This window comes from Camelus dromedarius, chromosome X (genome assembly GCF_036321535.1).
Source record: "Camelus dromedarius isolate mCamDro1 chromosome X, mCamDro1.pat, whole genome shotgun sequence".
Classification (NCBI taxonomy): Eukaryota; Metazoa; Chordata; class Mammalia; order Artiodactyla; family Camelidae; genus Camelus; species Camelus dromedarius.
The window spans coordinates 3,317,920-3,336,105 of record NC_087472.1 but is presented as its reverse complement, the minus strand read 5'-3'; the positions used below and the strand labels follow the sequence as shown (position 1 = coordinate 3,336,105).

The 18,186-nt window shown below is 50.6% G+C and overlaps 1 protein-coding gene across 1 annotated transcript; it reads left to right on the top strand.

Annotated features, from left to right (window-relative positions):
* The first annotated feature begins 9,569 nt into the window (after positions 1-9,569).
* FATE1 (fetal and adult testis expressed 1) lies at positions 9,570-16,137 on the top strand. Its single transcript, XM_010979556.3, has 5 exons — positions 9,570-9,675; positions 10,671-10,798; positions 14,514-14,620; positions 14,985-15,063; positions 15,869-16,137. The coding sequence occupies exons 1-5, from the start codon at positions 9,570-9,572 to the stop codon at positions 15,998-16,000; spliced, it is 552 nt and encodes a 183-aa protein (XP_010977858.1). The 3' UTR covers positions 16,001-16,137.
* The last annotated feature ends 2,049 nt before the right edge of the window (positions 16,138-18,186 follow it).

The following is an 18,186-nucleotide window of genomic DNA, read 5'->3' as shown; positions in this document are numbered from 1 at the left end:
GATGAGACAATGGCAGTGAAATTCAGGGCCTCTTTCGAGGATTGGCTGTGGAGGCAAAATGCCAAGAATGACAGCCAAAGGCCTCGGCTTCCATTCTCACCCCAAGCAGGGATGCTGGGAAGTCCAATGAAGACTCTTCAGGCAGACTCCAGCAAACAGATGGAGTCACGCTCTGAATATGGGTTTTGAACTTCAGGCCCTTTTTTGCGAGAAACTGGCATTCTTGGCAGTCACTTAGGGTCCTGAGTTAGCATGAGGGCTTGGGAAGGTGGGAGCCCTCTTCTCACCCTTTCCCCAAGCCCCATCCAATACCACGACCACACCCTTAGAGCAGCTGGCCTGAGACCACACAGAATGAAGGGACTGAAGGACAGTGGAGAGGACCCATGAGGTGTACTTGGAAATGATCACAGCCAGCATTTGTTAAGCACTTAGTGTATGCCAGGCCCTGTCCGCACATTAACTGAGAACCTGCTCCCAAGAGACCTGAGCTATCTGAGGGAAGCAAGGCCAGACGGGCATGCCGTTTGACCAAAGCCTCACAGGGAAGACATGCCCGCCTCATCATGTGAGGCCAGGTCTGTCCAGACTGTCCGACCCCTGGCCACTCGTATGGCACTGCTGGTCTCTGGAGGTTACTTTGCTTTTGTTTTCGTGCTGACTGTTCATCTTCCCAGCACTGCCCCGGCCCCTTCTCTGGCCCAACTGTTAATTCCACAAGGGCAGGGGCCAGATATAACTCTTTTTCTCACCAGTTCTTCCCCAGAACCCAGCCCAGTGCCTGGCTCCCAGTCAGTGTTCAATTAAATAAAATACATTAGTCAATTTTATTCTCCAGTCATACGCCAATCACCATGCAGGAGCTTGCTCAAGCTGCCATAACAGAGTCGCATAGACTGGGTGGCTTAAATGACAGAAATGTATTGTCAGTAGGGTTGGTTTCTTCTGAAGTGTCTCTCATTGGCTTGAAGATGGCTGCCTTCTTCCTGTGTCTTCACCAGGCCTTTCCTCTGTGTTCACACCTCCGTGTATTAATCTCCTCCTCTTATAAGGATACCTGTCATATTGGATCAGGGACCACCCTATTGACCTCATTCAACCTTAATTACCTCTTTAAAGACCCTACCTCTCCAAACAACCATATTCTTAGGTACTTAAGGTCAGGACTTCAACTTATGAACTTGGGAGTGGGAGGAGCACTGTTCAGCCCATGAGACTGTATTTGTGACAGGGCAGGGAAAAGAGTCTTTTTTGCTCCTTATTCCAACCTTGAGCACATCACACACAGTCTAGAAAAGCTTGGGGATGGGTCTCATGACTTCTGAGATGCTGGCAGAGACAGGGCCACCTTGCCAGTCTCAAACCATGCCCTGGAGAAGATTGTTCCCTGCTACAAGTGGACAGGTCTGGGACAGCTGCCATAGATCCCCACAGGGCAGCCGGGGCTGGGAGAGGAGAAGTGGGCTTCAGAATGGTTTTCCCAGGGTCCCTCTGTGGAGAGTGATGGGAGAATCCAAAGCCTCAAGGAGAGACAAAGTGTTTGTGCTCCCTCAAGATTTTTTTAATAGACAAACCATGTTTTCATGAATCACAAGCCTGGTGGATCCAATAACAGTGGATTCAGTTTTACCAGGCTTTGTGTGCTATAAAAATAGAGGCTGTGGAAGCTGGGTAGCATTCAGGTTGGGCTGGTTACACTTAGCCACAGAAGCACAGTGGCTGGGTGAGTTGATCCCATCACCCTAGGGTCCTGGGGCTGACAGGGCCTCTAAGGGTAAGTGCTGGCAGAGCACAGTGTTCCACAACCTTAGAGGGTCCCAGCCTCAGCCCAGACTATGGGGTTCTAGAAAGGCCCTCCCCTGGGGGAGGCAAGAGAGAAGCCATAGCAACAGAGTATGTAGAACTTCATGGTAGAGGAAGTCTAGTGGGCTGGAGGTGGGGGCTAGAGAGAAAGCCTTCCTGAAGAAACCATATGCAACCTAGAGCTTGAAGGATGAGTAGAAATCAATCAGGCAAAGAGCACGGGAAGATGATGAGACCGGGCAGAAGAACAACGTGTGAGGAGGCCTAAAGGCAAGCAAGGCCGCCATGTTTTTAAGGAAACAGAAGAAGCTGGGGTAGCAGAAGGGGAAAGATTTGTGCACGATGAGGCTGAGAAGGTTGCAGGAAGCCAGTCCAGTCAGGGCCCTCTAGGCCACACTCAAAGTTGTGCTTTTCATTCTAGTGATAGTGGGAGGCCACTGAGGAGCACTTTAAGGCGCAAGAGGGCATGACCTAGGCCTATTATATTTTAAACAATCTCTCTGCCTGTTGTATGGAGAACAGGCTCAACAAGATCAAAGAGATAAGGTGGGAGGCTATTGCGGTCATCCAGGCAAGAGGTAGTGAGGCCATTGGCTAGGTTGGTGACAGAGGAGACAGAGAGAAGGAGACCACTGAGAAATTTTTGCCCAAACACTGAATTCTATATTTATGAGGTCGTATTAGTGTTCTCCAGAGGCACAGAACCAACAGGAGATATAGACATAGAGATACAAATACATATCTATTTCTATAGAGAGATAGATATAGGAAGAGATGATTAATGGTAAGGAATCAGCTCATGCAATTGCAAATGTGGAGGCGGGAAGTCCCACAATACGCCATCTGCTAGTTGGAGTCCCAGGAAGGCCAGTGCTGTAAGTATCAGCTCAAAGGCAGAGGAAGGCCAATGTGCAGCTCAAGTAGTCAGGCAGAGAGAGGGAGAGAGTGCCAATTTCCCGTTCTTCTGCCTTTTGGTTCTAATCAGGCCCTTCATGGATTGTAGGATGCCCAGCAATATGCCATCTGCTTTCCTCAGTCTGCCCATTAAAATGTTGATCTCATCTAGAAACACCCTCACAGACACATCCAGAAACAATATTTAACTAAATATCTGTGTACCCTGTGGCCCAGTCCAGTTCACACACAAAGTTAACGATCACAGAGGGACCAGAGCCACACAGAGTGACTGGGTAGGAAGGGGTGGGGGGGAGTCCCACAGGACTTTCAGCTTTGGGGACTCAGACAGTGAGCTAGGTGGTGGGACCACTCTCTGGGAAGAGTCACACAAGAGGAAGAGTGGGTTGGAAGGAGCATGTTGAGTGTACGGTGTGAAGTGTGTCTGAAGGGAACTAAAGGAGGACGGGGTTGAAACAGGAGGTTCCAAAGTTGCTTGAGTTACCACAAAGACAAAAAATGAAGCCTGGGGATAGGCAGGAGAGAGGTCAGACAGGTGGGGGAAACCATGGGAGTAGAGAGTCCTGGAAACCATGGAAGGAGGGTGTTTCTAGGAGAATAGAGAGGACAAGGGTATGAAATGCTTCCAAGAAGTCAAGTAAGATGAAGGGTCAAGTGCGTTCATTGGATCAAGCTGTCAGGAGGCCACTCATGGCCTTGGCCTCAGGAAGTTTTTTTTGTTTTAACAATCTGGTCATTTTTATTCAACACTTGAGTTTCTCCCACAAGTCAGGCAGCGCACTAAGTGCAGGGGAGACAGAAGTCAGCAAAGCCAGCACGTCCCTGTGGAACTGCTATCTCCGTGCTGAGAAAGATGTGCTGGTGTTTCCATGCTGACGAACATCAGCCTGGCAAGGGGAGGAGCCGAAGGCCCAGGGGGGTGCAGATTTAGATCACTGGTAGAGCTGCAGCCGGGGCCCAAGCACAAGGGCCACCAGCCCTGCCAACAGCATGGACAGTTCATCCTTTGCAACGAACAAAGGCCTTGTGGACAGGGCAAAGCCGAGCAGCGCCACCTTTGAGCACTAACTCTGCTGGGAGCTGAGGGATTTACTTTCCACGACCCCTTCTCCACTATTTTCAGGTGAGGTTGCTGGGGCACATGGCCTCGGGTCACACTGCCACTAAGTGGGGAGCCAGGACTCCAACCGCACGGCAGGAGGAGGAGAGCAGCCGGACCGTAGAGCCTGGGCTCTGACCCACCCCTGATGTGTTATGCATACTATTAGTGTTATGACCTGCTTGCTGGCTCTGCCTTCCGAGAGTCAAGGGCAGGGCAGAGTGGGACAGGGGCTAGAAGATGTTTGCTGGGACTCTCTTGAGCCATCTCCTCCCTGGGACCTCCTCCTGTTCTAGCAAAGACCCTGGACCGCCAGTCTGAGGACACCGGTTCTCACCGAAGCCCTGCCACTGAATTGTTAAGTGAACTGACTGACACCCCGGGCCTTTGCAGCACTTTTCCTGCCTCTTCCTTAATGTTGGCCATTTTCCTTTGGCCTCTGATTCTCCTGAATTTTATATACACATCACATTTCCATCACTGGACATGGGAACAATTGAAAGCAGATGCATTATGATCTTCGGAGTCACCCCACAAGCCTCTGCGAGGTCACGTTGTCCACCCCCCTCCCTGGGGAACCAGCCACTACGGGGGTTCCCTGGACCAGAGGCAAAGCTGACTGATAGGTAGGTACCTATGCCCCTCTGGGTTTCTAAATCTGTTGCTAGCTTCTGGTGGAAGGGATTCTTGGGCCAGCAGAGAGACAAGAAGGAAGAAGGGGCAGTGTGGACAGCAGCTGGCTAAACCAGGAGGCAGAGAGCGAGCGTCTTCACCACATGCAGGGCAGTCCTGAATTACCCCTTGGGTAATCAGCCAGCAACAATTATCCTCAACTCACCAAAGCTCCTCCTGAGTTGTTCAGGCAGCTGGCCCTCTGGCAGGGTCACCACTTAGGAGCTGATCTGAAGGGACCCTGAGGCACGTAGCATCTCAGCAGCAGGGCTCTGCCCACAGGTTTGTCAGCCAAAGCTGGGGCTTGTGTCAGTGGCTTTAACTCACTTCTACTAGAACTGCTCTCCCCAGTCTGGACCAGAATTCTGGGGCTGTAAGCAGCATTTCCACCCAAAGTAGGGAAGAACTTTTCTACCTATCTGAGCCCCCTAGGGAGACAGCAAGCTGTCCCTGAAGTGGGTAGCCAGAGGCTAGAGGTGCCAGGACAGCCATCAGGACATTTTTCTTAGGTTGACAGAACTCTAGGGATCACCTACCACATTCCCAGGGAGGCAGAATGTGGCAGGATTAAGGGCAGGACCGCCACACGACAACCCCATGCTACTGTCCCCACAGACCCATAAATTTCTGGTCTGTCTGCTTCTATCTGCTGTCTAGAGCAGGAGCTCCGTGAGGACAGGGACCTGGTCCTTATCCCCAGCACCTGGCACCCAGGCAGTCTTGATTCAACACAACCAAACTGAGTGACAGGAGCCCACGTTTGCAAATTGAAGTGCTCTGTAACCTCCTGCTGATGGCCCTGCCCCCTTGGGGGCGGGTCCCTGGGGCAGCCCCAGGTGGTCCTGCCACTTAGTTCCCTCTCTCTGCTGATGAGGTGGCCCTCCTTCCTGAGGCCAGCTGCAGTCCGTGAAGTTTGCTCTTCTGTCCTTCCTGTCTTTTTAAGGCATGGACGGACAGCTGCAAGGATCTGCGAGTCCCCTTCCCCTTTCCCCTCTGGCTTGGGGAGGCCCCTGGGGATCCAGGGATGACCTCAGTACCAGCTGCTTCCAGAAGCAGGAAGCAGACTTGTTTACAGGTTCGTAAGTTTCATTAGCAAGTTGAGAGGAAGCTCCCAGATGCCTGGAAGATCTGGGTTTGCAGCCAAAATCAGGCTTGCGACTGTAGCTGCCTGCAACTGGGCTCCGAGCAGAGCTGGCAGGCAGCAGGCCATCACGCCTGTTGACTTTGAATGGCTTCTTCCATAGAAGCCTAATATAAGGACATGCTGAAAGCAGCACTGCTCTGGGTGGAGAGATGCTGGAATAACCCCGACACATTTCCCTGAAACCATAAAATACAGTTTGAAACTGGATTGTAGCCCAATCTTCCATGTGAAGATGGGAAACTGAGGCTCAGAGCAAAAGAAACAATTTGCCTAAGATGACCCAGGGTCAGAGCTAGGAGTCACTCCCAGGTGTACTGACCCCGTGCCTGGGTTCCCACCACTTCCCACTTGTGTTTGCAAGTGAGTTGGGAGCAGGTAGCAGATGTGGCTGTCAGACCCCCAAGCCAGTCAGGAATCCGAGTAGAGTACATGGCTGGCTGAACAGCTGGGAGAGGCCAGTGGTTTTAAGGCATTGGTTGAGGCTGGTGGTTGGGCAGGTAGAGAGACAGACAGACATAAAATGAGGGAAGACAGACAGAGAGGCAGGCAACGGCCCAAGTTGAACACTTGCTCTGGGAGGCGGAGGTGGAGGGACTAGGTGCCCTCTAGATTTCAGCACAAACTTGGATACAATTAACTGGGTTTGTTTAGTCCCCAATGGAGGCTGTATGCTAACAATTACCTTTAGGGAAAAAGATGACATGTTTTCTTCAGAGTCGCTTAGCTTGAAGGGAGGAAGAGCTTTCGCCTCCAACCCTTTCTGTTAATAAAATAGCTCTTATTTTAATAAACATCCAAGCCCTCCAGCAGACAGTTCATGGGAAAGAAATCCAGAAGATCAATAAACATGAAAAACTGCTTAGGTTTATTCATAATTAAAGCAATATAAATTAAAGCAACAATGAGATGGATACCATTTCTCACCCATCATGATGATGCCTTTTAGAACGTTTCATCATAGCTTCCACTGATAAAGCTGTGAAGAAACCAGCACTTTCTTCCCCTTGGTGGGGTCCCATTTGGTGCAGCCTCTTTGGAGGGGACACTGTCAGCACTGGTGAAAACTGCCAGCACACATACCCTAGAATCCCACGATTCCCCTTCTAGGCACCTGCTCTACAAAAACATTTACACTTGTGTGCAAAGAGGCATGCCGAAGACTCCTCGCTGCTGCGTTGTTTATGAAAGCAAAGGCTCTAGACAGCCTGAATGTCCACGAGCATGCCAATAAGCAGCGCTGCAGCACAAATGCTGTGCTGCGTTCAAAAGCCAGGAGGTGGATTTGTCCTGACATGGGAGAGCCCCGAGGCACGCTGTTCACTTAAAGCAAGTAAGTTGCAGAACAGAACGTGCCTCAAATGTATGATCTCATTTGTGTAAAACACTATGAACACGTACACACAGCTAAGCCAGACGTTCCCTGCTCCCCTCCACCCAGCTCCCGGAGTCATTTGTGTAACCTTTGGCTTGGGAAGACCTCCGGGCTCCCTGGCCCTCTTGTCTAGGCCTCTGCAGCCCCGCACCCACACTTGGCCGGGGACCATCCTCCTGCCTCCCATAAGCCTTGGAAGATCTCTCTGTACCCCAGGTGCCCTAGTCCTTCGGGCCCCCGAGTTTGTCACACTAGACAGTGGGGGATTTTTGGTGTTCAAAGTGAGAGTTTGGGGTGATTTCAGAAAGAAATTATGCTGTTGGAGAGAAAAGGTTAGCATGTTAGAGAGACATGTCAAGGTACAATTTCAAAGGCACAGAAAATTCAGTCTCCCACGGCCCAGCCTTCCTTGGTGCCCAATCCAAGAGAGGCAGACATACTGAAGTGGTGAAATGCCAGGGTTTCTGGGTGGCTTTAGGGACCCAGGGATTGGGAAGGAAGTCTCTCCACCCTCTCTGCTTGGCTTTAGGTGGTAGGGTCCTTTGCCACCAGGGGGCAGTGTTTCAGCATGCACCTGGACTCAGTGCCCTTGTGCCCAGGAAGCCCCAACTGGTCAAGGCCAGTTGGCAGTCAGAGGGGAATCTGATCTGAGGTCAATCGTGCAAGGTCCTGCCTGGGCCCATATCCACAAAGCTCTGCGGACTTGACTGCTCTCACGTTCAGCCACCCCGTAGGGAGGGGATCATTAGCTCTATCATCCAGTGAGGAGACTGAAGCCCAAAGAAAGGAAAGACTTGCACAAGGTCAAATCTTGAGATCGTGGGGAGGATGGGCAGGGTATAGGGTTGTCAGGTAAAATACAGGGTAACCACTTAAATGCGAGTGTTAGATAAACCATGATTAATTATTCAGTATATGTATGTCCCAAATGTTGCATAGAGCATAATTATACCAAAAAATTATTTGTTGTTCATTTGAAATGCAATTTCAGTCTGGCAACCCTGGCTGGGCAGAAACCCATGGTTCCTGCTTCCCAGGCTCCTGAGTCCCACAAAGCCCACTTCTCTGCTCCTAAGGTGGCCCTCCAGAAAGCTCAAATTTCACTGCAGCTGCTCCACTGGAGTTCGAAAGGGCTTCCCCCCGGGCCCTTAAGAATACAGGCAGGGACTATGTCAGCTCTGCTCCGGAGAGCTTATTCCCAGTGCTGGACATGTGGGGCCAGGGAGGGGGTCAGGCAGCCCAGATCGTGCCACCATCTCTAAGCAAGCCAAACCCTCTCTTTCCTCTCCCTTGCCCTTTCCTTTCTCCCTTCCTCTTCCCCTCCCTCTTCCTCCTCTCCCTCCCACCTGGCCCCAGCTGTGCTCTGGTTTCTTTTACAAATAGCCTCCTCTCTCCCCAGGGGCTCTGGGACTGTTCCCAAGAGCTCAGGGTTCACCTTCAGTGATTGTATCAGTTAGGCTTCTCCAGAGAAATGGAACTGATAGTATGTATGTGTGGGTCTGTATGTGCATATGCTATATGTCTGTGTAGATAGACATGTATTTTTAAAAATTGGCTCAAGCCATTGTGAGGTTAGTGAGGCCAAAATTTGCAGGGAAGGCCAGCAGGTTGGCATCCTAGGGGGAGTTGATGCTGTAGACTTGAGCAGAGTTTCTCTGGGAAACCTCAGTCTTTGCTCTTTAAACCTTCAACTGATTGGTTGAGGCCCACCCACATCATTGAGGATTAGTAATTTCTTTGACTTAAAGTACATTGATTGTACATGTTAACAACAGCTACAAAACACCTTGATAGGAATACCCAGACTAGTGTTAGATGGAATAACTGGGGACCTTCGGCTAACCAAGGAGACACATAAACCTGATCCTCACATTGGTCTAATCAGTAGGGAAGGTGAGGGAGAATTTGGACCTAGAGCAGGGAGTGTAGGGCCTGTGGGTGCTGGGGGCTCCAGTGGTTGTAGACAGGACCCTCCTCTCCTGCTCTTCCTTCCTTTGATTCTCATGGTTCCTGTCCAGGCTGACAGAGGGCATCAAAAGGCCCTCTCCCCTGTTAGGGAACTCTGGATTGGAGGAGGCAGGGTGTGCTCTGCAGAGGATGCCTTCTGAGGGGCACTGTGGCCAGAGCTGGCTTTGCGGAAGCCTTGACAGGCCTGGGTCTAACCTTGCTTCAGCCCCTGAGTGATTCTGGGGTCCTGTGCCAGTCCCTGCTTCTAGCCAGAAATGATGCAGAGTGGACCTACCAGGTCCCCAGTGGGGCCAAGTCAGGTGACCTGAGAGCAAGGGCAGTTCTTACAGGCAAAGCTTCTGCGCCTTATCTCTTCTCTTAAGTTGCTTACAGAGTAGCAGGGGAGAAGGCCTCGAACCCAGCCAACAAGATACAACAGGAACAGAAGGTGCTCGTCCAAGGCCTGAGCCCAGCCAGGGAGTGTGGCTCCACCTCCACGTTCAGATATATCTTCCTTGAGTTTCTACCTCTCAAAGTGCTGATTTTCCAAGTGCCTCCTCTGGGCCCTGCTCCTTGTGCATTCTTGGCCACAGCTTACAAGTGAAGAACTGGTTGTGATGTCAGGAGCTCCCCCCAGCATCAAGGAGGACATAGAAATGTCTGTGGCCGAGGAGCTGGATCCTGGAAACCAAGGGCTTAGCCAAGAGCACCTGGTGAAGGCAGGTGAGGATCTCCTGAAATGTCCCTTCCCTTGGGTGTCTGCACCTGTTCATGTGTGTTGGAAAATGTGAGTGTGTGGTTGGGCAGACACTCACATGAATGTATGTGTTTGCGTGTATATGTGGGTATGTATGCGTGTCTGTCTTGGTGTGCATGCACATATATTTGTGGCTTGAGTGACAGAGGAGCTGGAGGGAAAGGGACCGATGAAGTGAGAATTTGCAGCCTGTTTCCCCTCCCCTACAATCCAAGCCCCCACTGTGTCTATTGCAAAACATTTAGAGAGCTCAGTTTATAAAATCAATCCAATCAATTATCTCTCCTAACCCTCCAATGTCTTCTCCTACCCTTTAGAGTAAAATCCAAACACCTTATCATGGTCTGTAAGATCTAGTCAAGGTCAGCTCCTCAATATATTTCATGCTGTGGCATGGTGACCCACACCACACTGCATTTATACCTGTACTTATAACATCCCAATACTAGGTCTTCCTCACATGTGTTCCCTCTGCCTGGAATACTCTTGCTTTAGATTTTCCATGGTGGGGCTCTTTTTCTCTTTCAGGTCTCTGTCTCAATGCTTTTTTTTTCCTTCTGACTTTTCTAGGAAAAGCCTCTCCATCCTGTCTTGTTGCCCTGTTTTGATTGTCTTGGGAGTATGCATCTCTCAGTCTGAATCTACACTGATGGATTATTTTCTGCCCCCCACCCTTCTCCCTATACACACTGTCAGTTCCTTGATTGCTACAATCTTGTCTCTTGGTCATTGTTCTCTCTTCAGTAACCTAGCCCTGAGCTTGGTCCTCAATAAACACTTGATAAATTTTGAATAGATGAACAACTTGAGACCTGAGATTGGCCAGTAGACATCAGTGAATGGGTGCTGAGTGATTCCTAAGAAGCTGGGGGACCCCATCCTTTTTCTGGTGTGACCTGTACCCATGAAGTCTTGGTACAGCCTCTGTGGGTGTTCCTGGGGACTTTGTTCTTCTCCCTAGAAATGATGGAACATGGATCCCGCTACTTGGGTGCTTTCCAGCGGCAACAGAAGTTGGATCCAAAGGCTGTTGGCTCTGCTGCAGGCCAGCCAGTTTGGAATATGATGGCTAGCTGGTCCAAGATAGTGGTACTGTATGGGGCCTTTGGCACCTGGTGGCTGGGTTTGGCTTGGGAGTACCGGCTGTAGGGGCTCTAGTCTGAACACGGCAGACCAAACAGGGCCAGATGTTCCCTTGGGGGAAGGAAGAAGCTCCTGTGTAGTAGGCAGGCAATAAGGGTAGCAAAGTTTGGCAAGAGGTTAGTGCCATCCTTTGTTGGGTTGGGAGTTTAACCTCGGAGTCCAAAATGCCTGAAGCACATATTGCTTGGGGAGTACATATACACTTTACTCTGCAAAACTCTAGTGTGCATAAAATGACACTTTTCTTTATTAAAAAAAATGTACCTATGTTTATGTCTATCTATGTATAGCTATTACCTATATTTTCTCTGCATGTCTAAATTTTATATCTATTGGTATATATGAACATATATTTCTACATAGAACTATATAAAATATAAGCATAAATATGTATAAGTATATATAAATTTAGAAATAGATATACATAATCTATATCTATATCTATATCTCAGGACTGGGACAAAAGTAAGGCAAGTGAGGTTCCTATGCACCGTGGCTATTAGGAAATCCAGTCAGTTGCATCTGACCATTTTGTAGCTGATCCTTTAAGCTATACTCAATATAAGTGATGGAATGTTCTTGGAAAAAATGGTGGCTCTACTGTTGCAAAGGATACTGGGAAAAGGCAGCCATTTTGGAGAGGAGGGAGACTTAACTGTTCTAGGAAATCATGTGAGTCCTTGAGTTCTGTCATTATGTAGCCAATCTTTTAAGCTACATTCACTTTGGGTGAGGGAATGTTTTAGAAACATGGTTGTTATACTGTTGCAAAGCTTACTGGGGAAAAGCAGCCTGGTTGGAGAAAGAGGGAGACCTGATATTATAGGAAACCACCCGAGTCCTATTGTTCTGCACTGAATCCTTTCACCTACGTTCACTGTGTGAAGGAATGTTCTAGAGAAACTGGTGGCCACATTGTTGCATAAGATACTGGAGGAGGCAGCCATTTTGGGGAGGAGGGAGAACTGGCTGTTCTAGGGAGTCACTTGAGTCTGATAGTTCCATGGCCGAGTCTGTTAGCTACATTCGTGGATGAAGGCACGCTTTAGAAACATTGGCTATACTGTTGCAAAAGTTGCTGGGAAACTCAACCCAGTTGGAAAGGAAGGAGACCTAACTATTCTAGGGAATGGGTTACAATAAATGCTGAAATGACTCTAGTCCCAATGAATATAGACAAAAAGAACTCCCAGGTCAGAAACCTCCTGGGGATGAAAATAAGCCAGAAATATTGAATTAGCTTCATGTGTTCAAAGGCTGAAGCCAAGTCAAGTTGCTCCAGCAAGTCGGGCTCCAGCTAGCCACCCATGCCCTGAGACTGAGGTGGCAGGTGCTGGGGGCACTTAATTAATCTCTCTTTATTTATTAAATCTAGCTCTTAAGACCAAAGGAGTATACTTTTAAAAAATAAAATCATTATATTGAATTTAGAAATTAAATTTAGACATTTAGAATTAAGAAATTTAATTTATCAATTCTATTTATCCATTGTTTATTTTTGAGTAAAAAAGGTAACAGAGCTGTTATTGCCTCTGAGAGAACCACAACACGAAAGGACAAAATAATTCATAATATTGTTCTGCTGATTTGGGGGTAAAAAAGTAGTGTGGCTTAAAAAGTACATGAAAATAAAAACAACATTTTATGAAATAATTACAAGAAAAAAGTTGGGAGTTGTTGCCTTTCATTGATTTTCCTAATCTCCAAGTGTATTTAAAAAGTTTACCTTTTATGATGTGTATAATTCCAAGCAGACAGTTTCTAAAATGAAGAACAAAAGAGCAACAAGACAATTTTCTTTGGACAGTTAGACCTGTCTTATGATGGGTGATCACAAGCTGTCATCAAATTGCAGATGTTGCTAAATTAATTCTTCTTACATTGATGAGTTAATAACAAAATATGTTATCTCAAATAAACGAACAAACAAACCCCAGCCACCAGCCACCAGTCACTCATCTTTATTTTGCCTTCAACTCTCTCAAAAAGCTTTTTGTCTTTCTGACCCCAATCATAGGAAAATCAAGAGGATAGTGTGGAAATTGTTGTAGAAGAAACTCTCCACCAAATTCCTCTTTTATAGTCTGGGAGTCTTCTTGACACCCACTGTCCTTTTAATGTTATTTTTGCGGTATCTTGAGGAAGAAGGAAGAAGGAAGAGGAGGAGGGGGGGAGGGGAGGGGGGGAGGGGGACATGGGTAGCAGGAGGAGGAGGAAGGGAAGGAGAAGAGAAAGAGGAAGACAAGGAGGAGGGGGAAGAATACAAGAAAATAGTATGATTGTGAAGTACTACTGTTCCCTAAAACAGAAAGAAAGAAAGAAAAAAAAATAATCACACTAGTATCTGTGTGCACTTTTGAGGCAAAAAATTTCCCTATTACAACAAATGGAGCATGGTGGCAATGTTCCTATGAAAACCCTTTAGACAGAAATTGTTCCACCTTGCAGTTCAATGTTGTCTTAAGGACAGAGCAAGGCTGCGGGTCTTTCTCAGGTGATAGGTGAGCCTTGGTTGTCTATTTTTTTTTAAAGAATGGGGTAAATGGAAGAAGCAGCCCAGAACTCTGAGTCTCAGGCCTGCCAGATGGCCGGTTCTACTTCAGCTGTCCTGCTGGGCATCCTTAAACATAGGAATTAAGAGTCTTCTCCTCTGCGTTGCTACCACCTCCGCTTTCCCACTCATTTAGTTCAGGCTTAGGTTTGAGGTCAGTGCCTGGCTATGAGCCAGGTGGGATGAGAGGGCAGGATGACTGTTCTATGTCCAGACCTTCAGTTAATGTCCCTGTTTTCCACCCCAGTCCTCAAGACCACCCCAGTGGTCCCATGGACTCTGGGGCTGAGTCTTGTCTGAGTGCTGCTGGGAAGAGGGCGCCCTCCTCCGCTGCTCCCTGTCTGCTCCGCAACTGTTTCTGAGCCACCATATCTTTCAAAATGGGGTGACAGGAATCCGCCTTTCAAAGGGTCTTAATGAGATGTAATGACTTGTTGTTGCTAAGGGCGTGGAGGAGGGCACGGTCTCAGCACGTGGTAAACTCGTGTTAAAGGAGCAGCTTGTGAAATAGCTCATCTTGTGATGTCAACCTAGGCAGCTTTAGCATGTTCTGCTCCCCTGGCCCATACTGGCTCTCCAACACACCCCTGATCCCTAAGCTCCGGGCCAAGGACCCCTGCTCCAGGGAGCCGCTAGCAGATAGATAAAAATGAAGGCAGTGGGGATGATTGGGCTCCCCTGGAAAAGGAGGCTCTGGTTTTACAGTAGCAAGCGTTCTATCCTGAGCTCTGACTCTTACTGTGTGTCCTTCAGAAGTGTGGTCACCTGACTAGGCCTTGATTTCCTTGGTTCTGCAATGGAGGTTTTCCTTTCTCCTTCAATGGTGGCTCAGACTCAGCTGATGTCTGCATGTGACAGTGTTGGCAGAGGACAGGGACCCTGGTTGGCCAGAAGCTACTGAGGAGCATGGTGCAGGTGGGGTGGTGGCTGGCGGCTCATGGGTGGGCTTCCCAGGCTCTTCTGGTGCCCTGAGGCCACCAGCTTCTGATTCCAGAGTATCAGGCACCAAGTGACTCCCGATGGGGTGCACTGTTAGTCCTAGACAAAGTGTGGGCCAGCCACTCAGCTGTGCCCAAGGAGCCTACTTTGACGGACCGTTTCCTTCTTTAGGGGCCCCAGCTGCCGACAACCAGAATGCTGAGAGAATACGGCCATGGCGATGCCCATGCCCAGGAGTATCCTGGCAGCTTCCAAAACATAAGGTTCCAACATGAGCGGTAAGAACAATCCCAGGGACCCTGTGGGAGAGAAGCTGGAGCTCTTCGGGCAGAGACCAGGGCTATAACTAGACTGGCCAGGAAGGAGCAGTCAGCAGCTGGCTTAGTGGCCTCCTCGCCCCAGCCCCTGAGCCTTCTGGCCCCTCACCCATTTGGGGCCTCCTAGCATTCTGCAGCTGGGCCAGCTCCCAGCTCTCAGGCTACGGGACCTGCTTACCAGGGAAAGGAAGGACTCTAGGCTGCCATTCACTGTCCAGAGAAGCCCCCGACCTTTCCTGCTTGCCTTCAGGGCCCCACTGTGCTCCCTGGCAAGCCCAACCTGGGACCACCAGAAACTCTGACTCTCTCTTTTCTTACTTCCCAGCAACCCAGAGGCAGATATGATTGCTGAGATTGGCCTGGAAGAGCTCACTGGGCTGGAGATGGAAGTCATGAGAAGACAGGTGAGTGTCTGATGTGCCAGGGATACACTTGGAGGCACAATTGTGGGGCCTTGGGTTGCATGGGCATCAGCAGTGATGAGGCCATCCACCTTGAGGATGCACAGCCTTTCTAGTCCTCTTTCCTTCTAGTGGCGGAGGCGAGGTCAGGCTCGCCTCCCCTTCCTCCCAGTCCTCTTGGCTCCTCTGTCCCATCAATGCTGCCTCTCTCCCTGAGATAAGGGGAGTAGGGGAAGAGAAAAAGCAGAGGAGGGGGGAACAGAAGACGATAGAAGTCTATGTAGAGAGAGCAGAGTAGTGAGAAGAGACTGGATGGAGCCAGGGGTCACCTTCTTTCATACCAAGTGCATGTCTTCTCAGGAAGAGACCCCAGCAGGCATGGGCATGGAGGAGCACCTCTCCTCATGGTCCTTTCTGGCCCCTGAGTGTCACCCTACACTGGGGTCATCACTCTGGTGCTGCTGCTACCCCCATGGCAGCCCGCCCCAAGACTGAAGTGCCCTTCTCTGGGTCCTGCTGGCATAGCTGGGATGGGCTGGCTTCTTTCAGACAACCAGAAGAACGCCATGGTGGCGGCAAGGTCATGGGGCCTGGGAACACAGGCATGCCAGCGCTCAGGTCCCACCAGTCCTGCCCCAAGCCCCTGGTCTCCACTGCTGCTCTGTTTGCTTCTCACCTAGGGACACTGTGGCCCGCCAAAGGACAGCAAAGCCCCTCCCCATTCTAATGTCATACTTTTCCCCCACTGATGTGCCGTGGGCTTCCCCAGAAGAGCCTTGCCCACCAACCAGCTCTCATCTCTTTGCAGCTGCAGGTGATCACTGAGCGTCTGCGCGCGCTGGAGGACCAGGATGCCACCTGGCGCCACAGGGAAGCCCTGTTCTTCACCATGCTGGTGTCTGTCTGCATCGCCAACCTGTGGCTGTGGATGCGCCAGTGATGCTTCAGGCCGCCCTACTGTGCAGCTGGAGCCCTCCGCTCCTCCCCTTCTTCCCTTCGCTCCCTTAGCCGCCCCTGCCCATCCTCCTTCCAACTCTCAGCAGCCTTTGGCAGCATCAGAGCCATTTTCCAACTCTGCCTGAGGGAGGCCCTGGTGGCTGGGAGGTTTGAGGGAAGTGTGGCATTCCAAAGGTCTGGATGGGCTGAGATGCAGCCCCTCTGGAGGGCGAGGAGGGTGGCATCCAGTCCACACAATAACACCAGTGGTAGGTGCTTCCTGCTTGCCTGTCAGGGCTCCACGGTGACTATGTTGGAGCTAGACTTGGCCTCTGGGCCCTCAGTGTCCGTTCTGTTCCATCCTCTGTTGCAGGGGCTTGGCTGCATTTTCCCCATTTTTCTTCAATATTATGCACAGGGCTCTGCACAGATAACGCTCTCAATAAAAGTTAAGTGATAGCAGCAAACCCTGGTGGCTGAGCTTCTTGCATCCAGGACTCATGGGGAACAGTCCCTCTGGATAAAGACCCTGGCTCTCTCCCTGCCTCTGCCCCTTCCTCCCCACCATCCTCAGCCCAGGCAAGGACCCTCCTTAGGGGCAGGGTTTGGCCAGGTCCTCCCTGTTGGGCTCCCGCCAGCGAGCACTCCTGGGGAAGTGGTTCTGCAGCAGCTTGTCCAGGTCAGGCACTGCAAGGACTCAATCAAAGGAAATCTCCTCTTAGACAAGACCAGAAACTTTTCCACTTTCCCAGGAGGAAATTGAGTCACAGAGAGGGGGATCATGGCCCTGGGGTCATCCAGCAAGACTGACAGGGCTGGTTTGGTATGGGTCCTCCTGAGTCCCAGCTGAGGGCTCGGCCTGCCTCCTACAGCCTAGCTAGGGGACAAGTCCCTGACTCAGCTCTGGAGGCTGGATGGGAGGCCACACAGAGGGGTTTTGGACTCTTCTCCTCCGAGTCTACAGCCCTGTTATGTTCACCTCATATAGGGCAGATTGCTGGGTCGGGCAGTGGGACTTGGCCTGAGAGGGCAGAAGTGTCACTGCTTGGGGCCTGGCCTCAGGGCAGAGACGCTGGGCTGCAGGAGGCATTCGTAAGGTCAGCTTCCTTTTCTCTGGGACCCAGGGAGAGACACACATCTTTCAGGGGTGGGGGCTGGAGCAGGGGCCAGGTCATTACACCATCGTTGGCTTTAGTGGTGAACTGGTCCTTACCCAATCCCCCAAGTCTGCCAAGTCTTCTCCATCTATAAAGGTGAGGGAGTATGTTAGTCATTAGATATAAAATAAACATGACTCTGTGAGTGAATGTGTGTGTGTGTGAGAGAGAGAGAGAAAGAGAGAGACGCGCAGGGATGGGGGATGGGGAACGGAGAAAGACTTGACTCCAAGAGCCTGCTCTGCCCCTGCCCCGCCCACTTATGGCCCTCATTGGGCCCCATCAAATGGGAAGAGTCTTCCTCTGCTGACAGTCTGGGGCCTGAAACACTTCTGAGAGCATGGTGTGGGCCCCCTGTCATCCCTGTGCAGTCCCACACACATGGCTGCTGGAGCTTGGGCTCTGCTGAGAGCAGAGACAAGGACATGTGGTGAAGAAACAGTTGGAAGATTCCCTCTCTGGCCAGAGCAGAGAGAAAATGGGGGCCAGAGGAAGGCCCCCTGCAGAGTGGGGAGGGAGCAGTGCCCAGACCCAAGTGCTTCTAGTCAGGAGGGCCAAGAAGCCCAGGGAGAACCTGGAGCCTCCCTGAATCCTCCAAGTGGGCCCTGGAGGCCCGGAGCCACCCGAGGGCTAGGGGGAAGCCTGGGCCACCTCTGCAGACCACCCCTGCAGACCACCCCTCTACTCCCATGCCCTTGAGTGCCTCTCCCGAGGCTGCTTTTTGCCCTTTCTTTTGCTCCAACCGGGCCACGCAGGAAAGCTCTGAAGAAGGGAAGGCTGCTCCAGGGCGGGGCGAGGCAGGGCCTCTGGGACTTGGCTGTGCCTGTGCATGAGCTGATGCAGACATGTTTGCAGCAAAAGGCTGGTTGAAAATATGTTGTGAAACAAAGGTTCACCCTGGAGAGCAATTTAGCTGAGATGCAAACAAACAAGGCAGGGGCCCCTGGAGAAATGCCTCCTGGGCTAGGTGAGCAAAGGTGAAAGGTGGAGCCCTGGCCTTGGCCCTGGCCAATGACCCTCTACCCGGGCCTGC

Coding starts and splice junctions, on each gene's coding strand:
- FATE1 (XM_010979556.3), top strand. CDS start 9,570: ATGTCAGGAGCTCCCCCCAGCATCAAGGAGGACATAGAAATGTCTGTG. Junction 9,676..10,670: donor AGAGCACCTGGTGAAGGCAG/GTGAGGATCTCC, acceptor TCTTCTCCCTAG/AAATGATGGAACATGGATCC. Junction 14,621..14,984: donor ATAAGGTTCCAACATGAGCG/GTAAGAACAATC, acceptor CTTACTTCCCAG/CAACCCAGAGGCAGATATGA.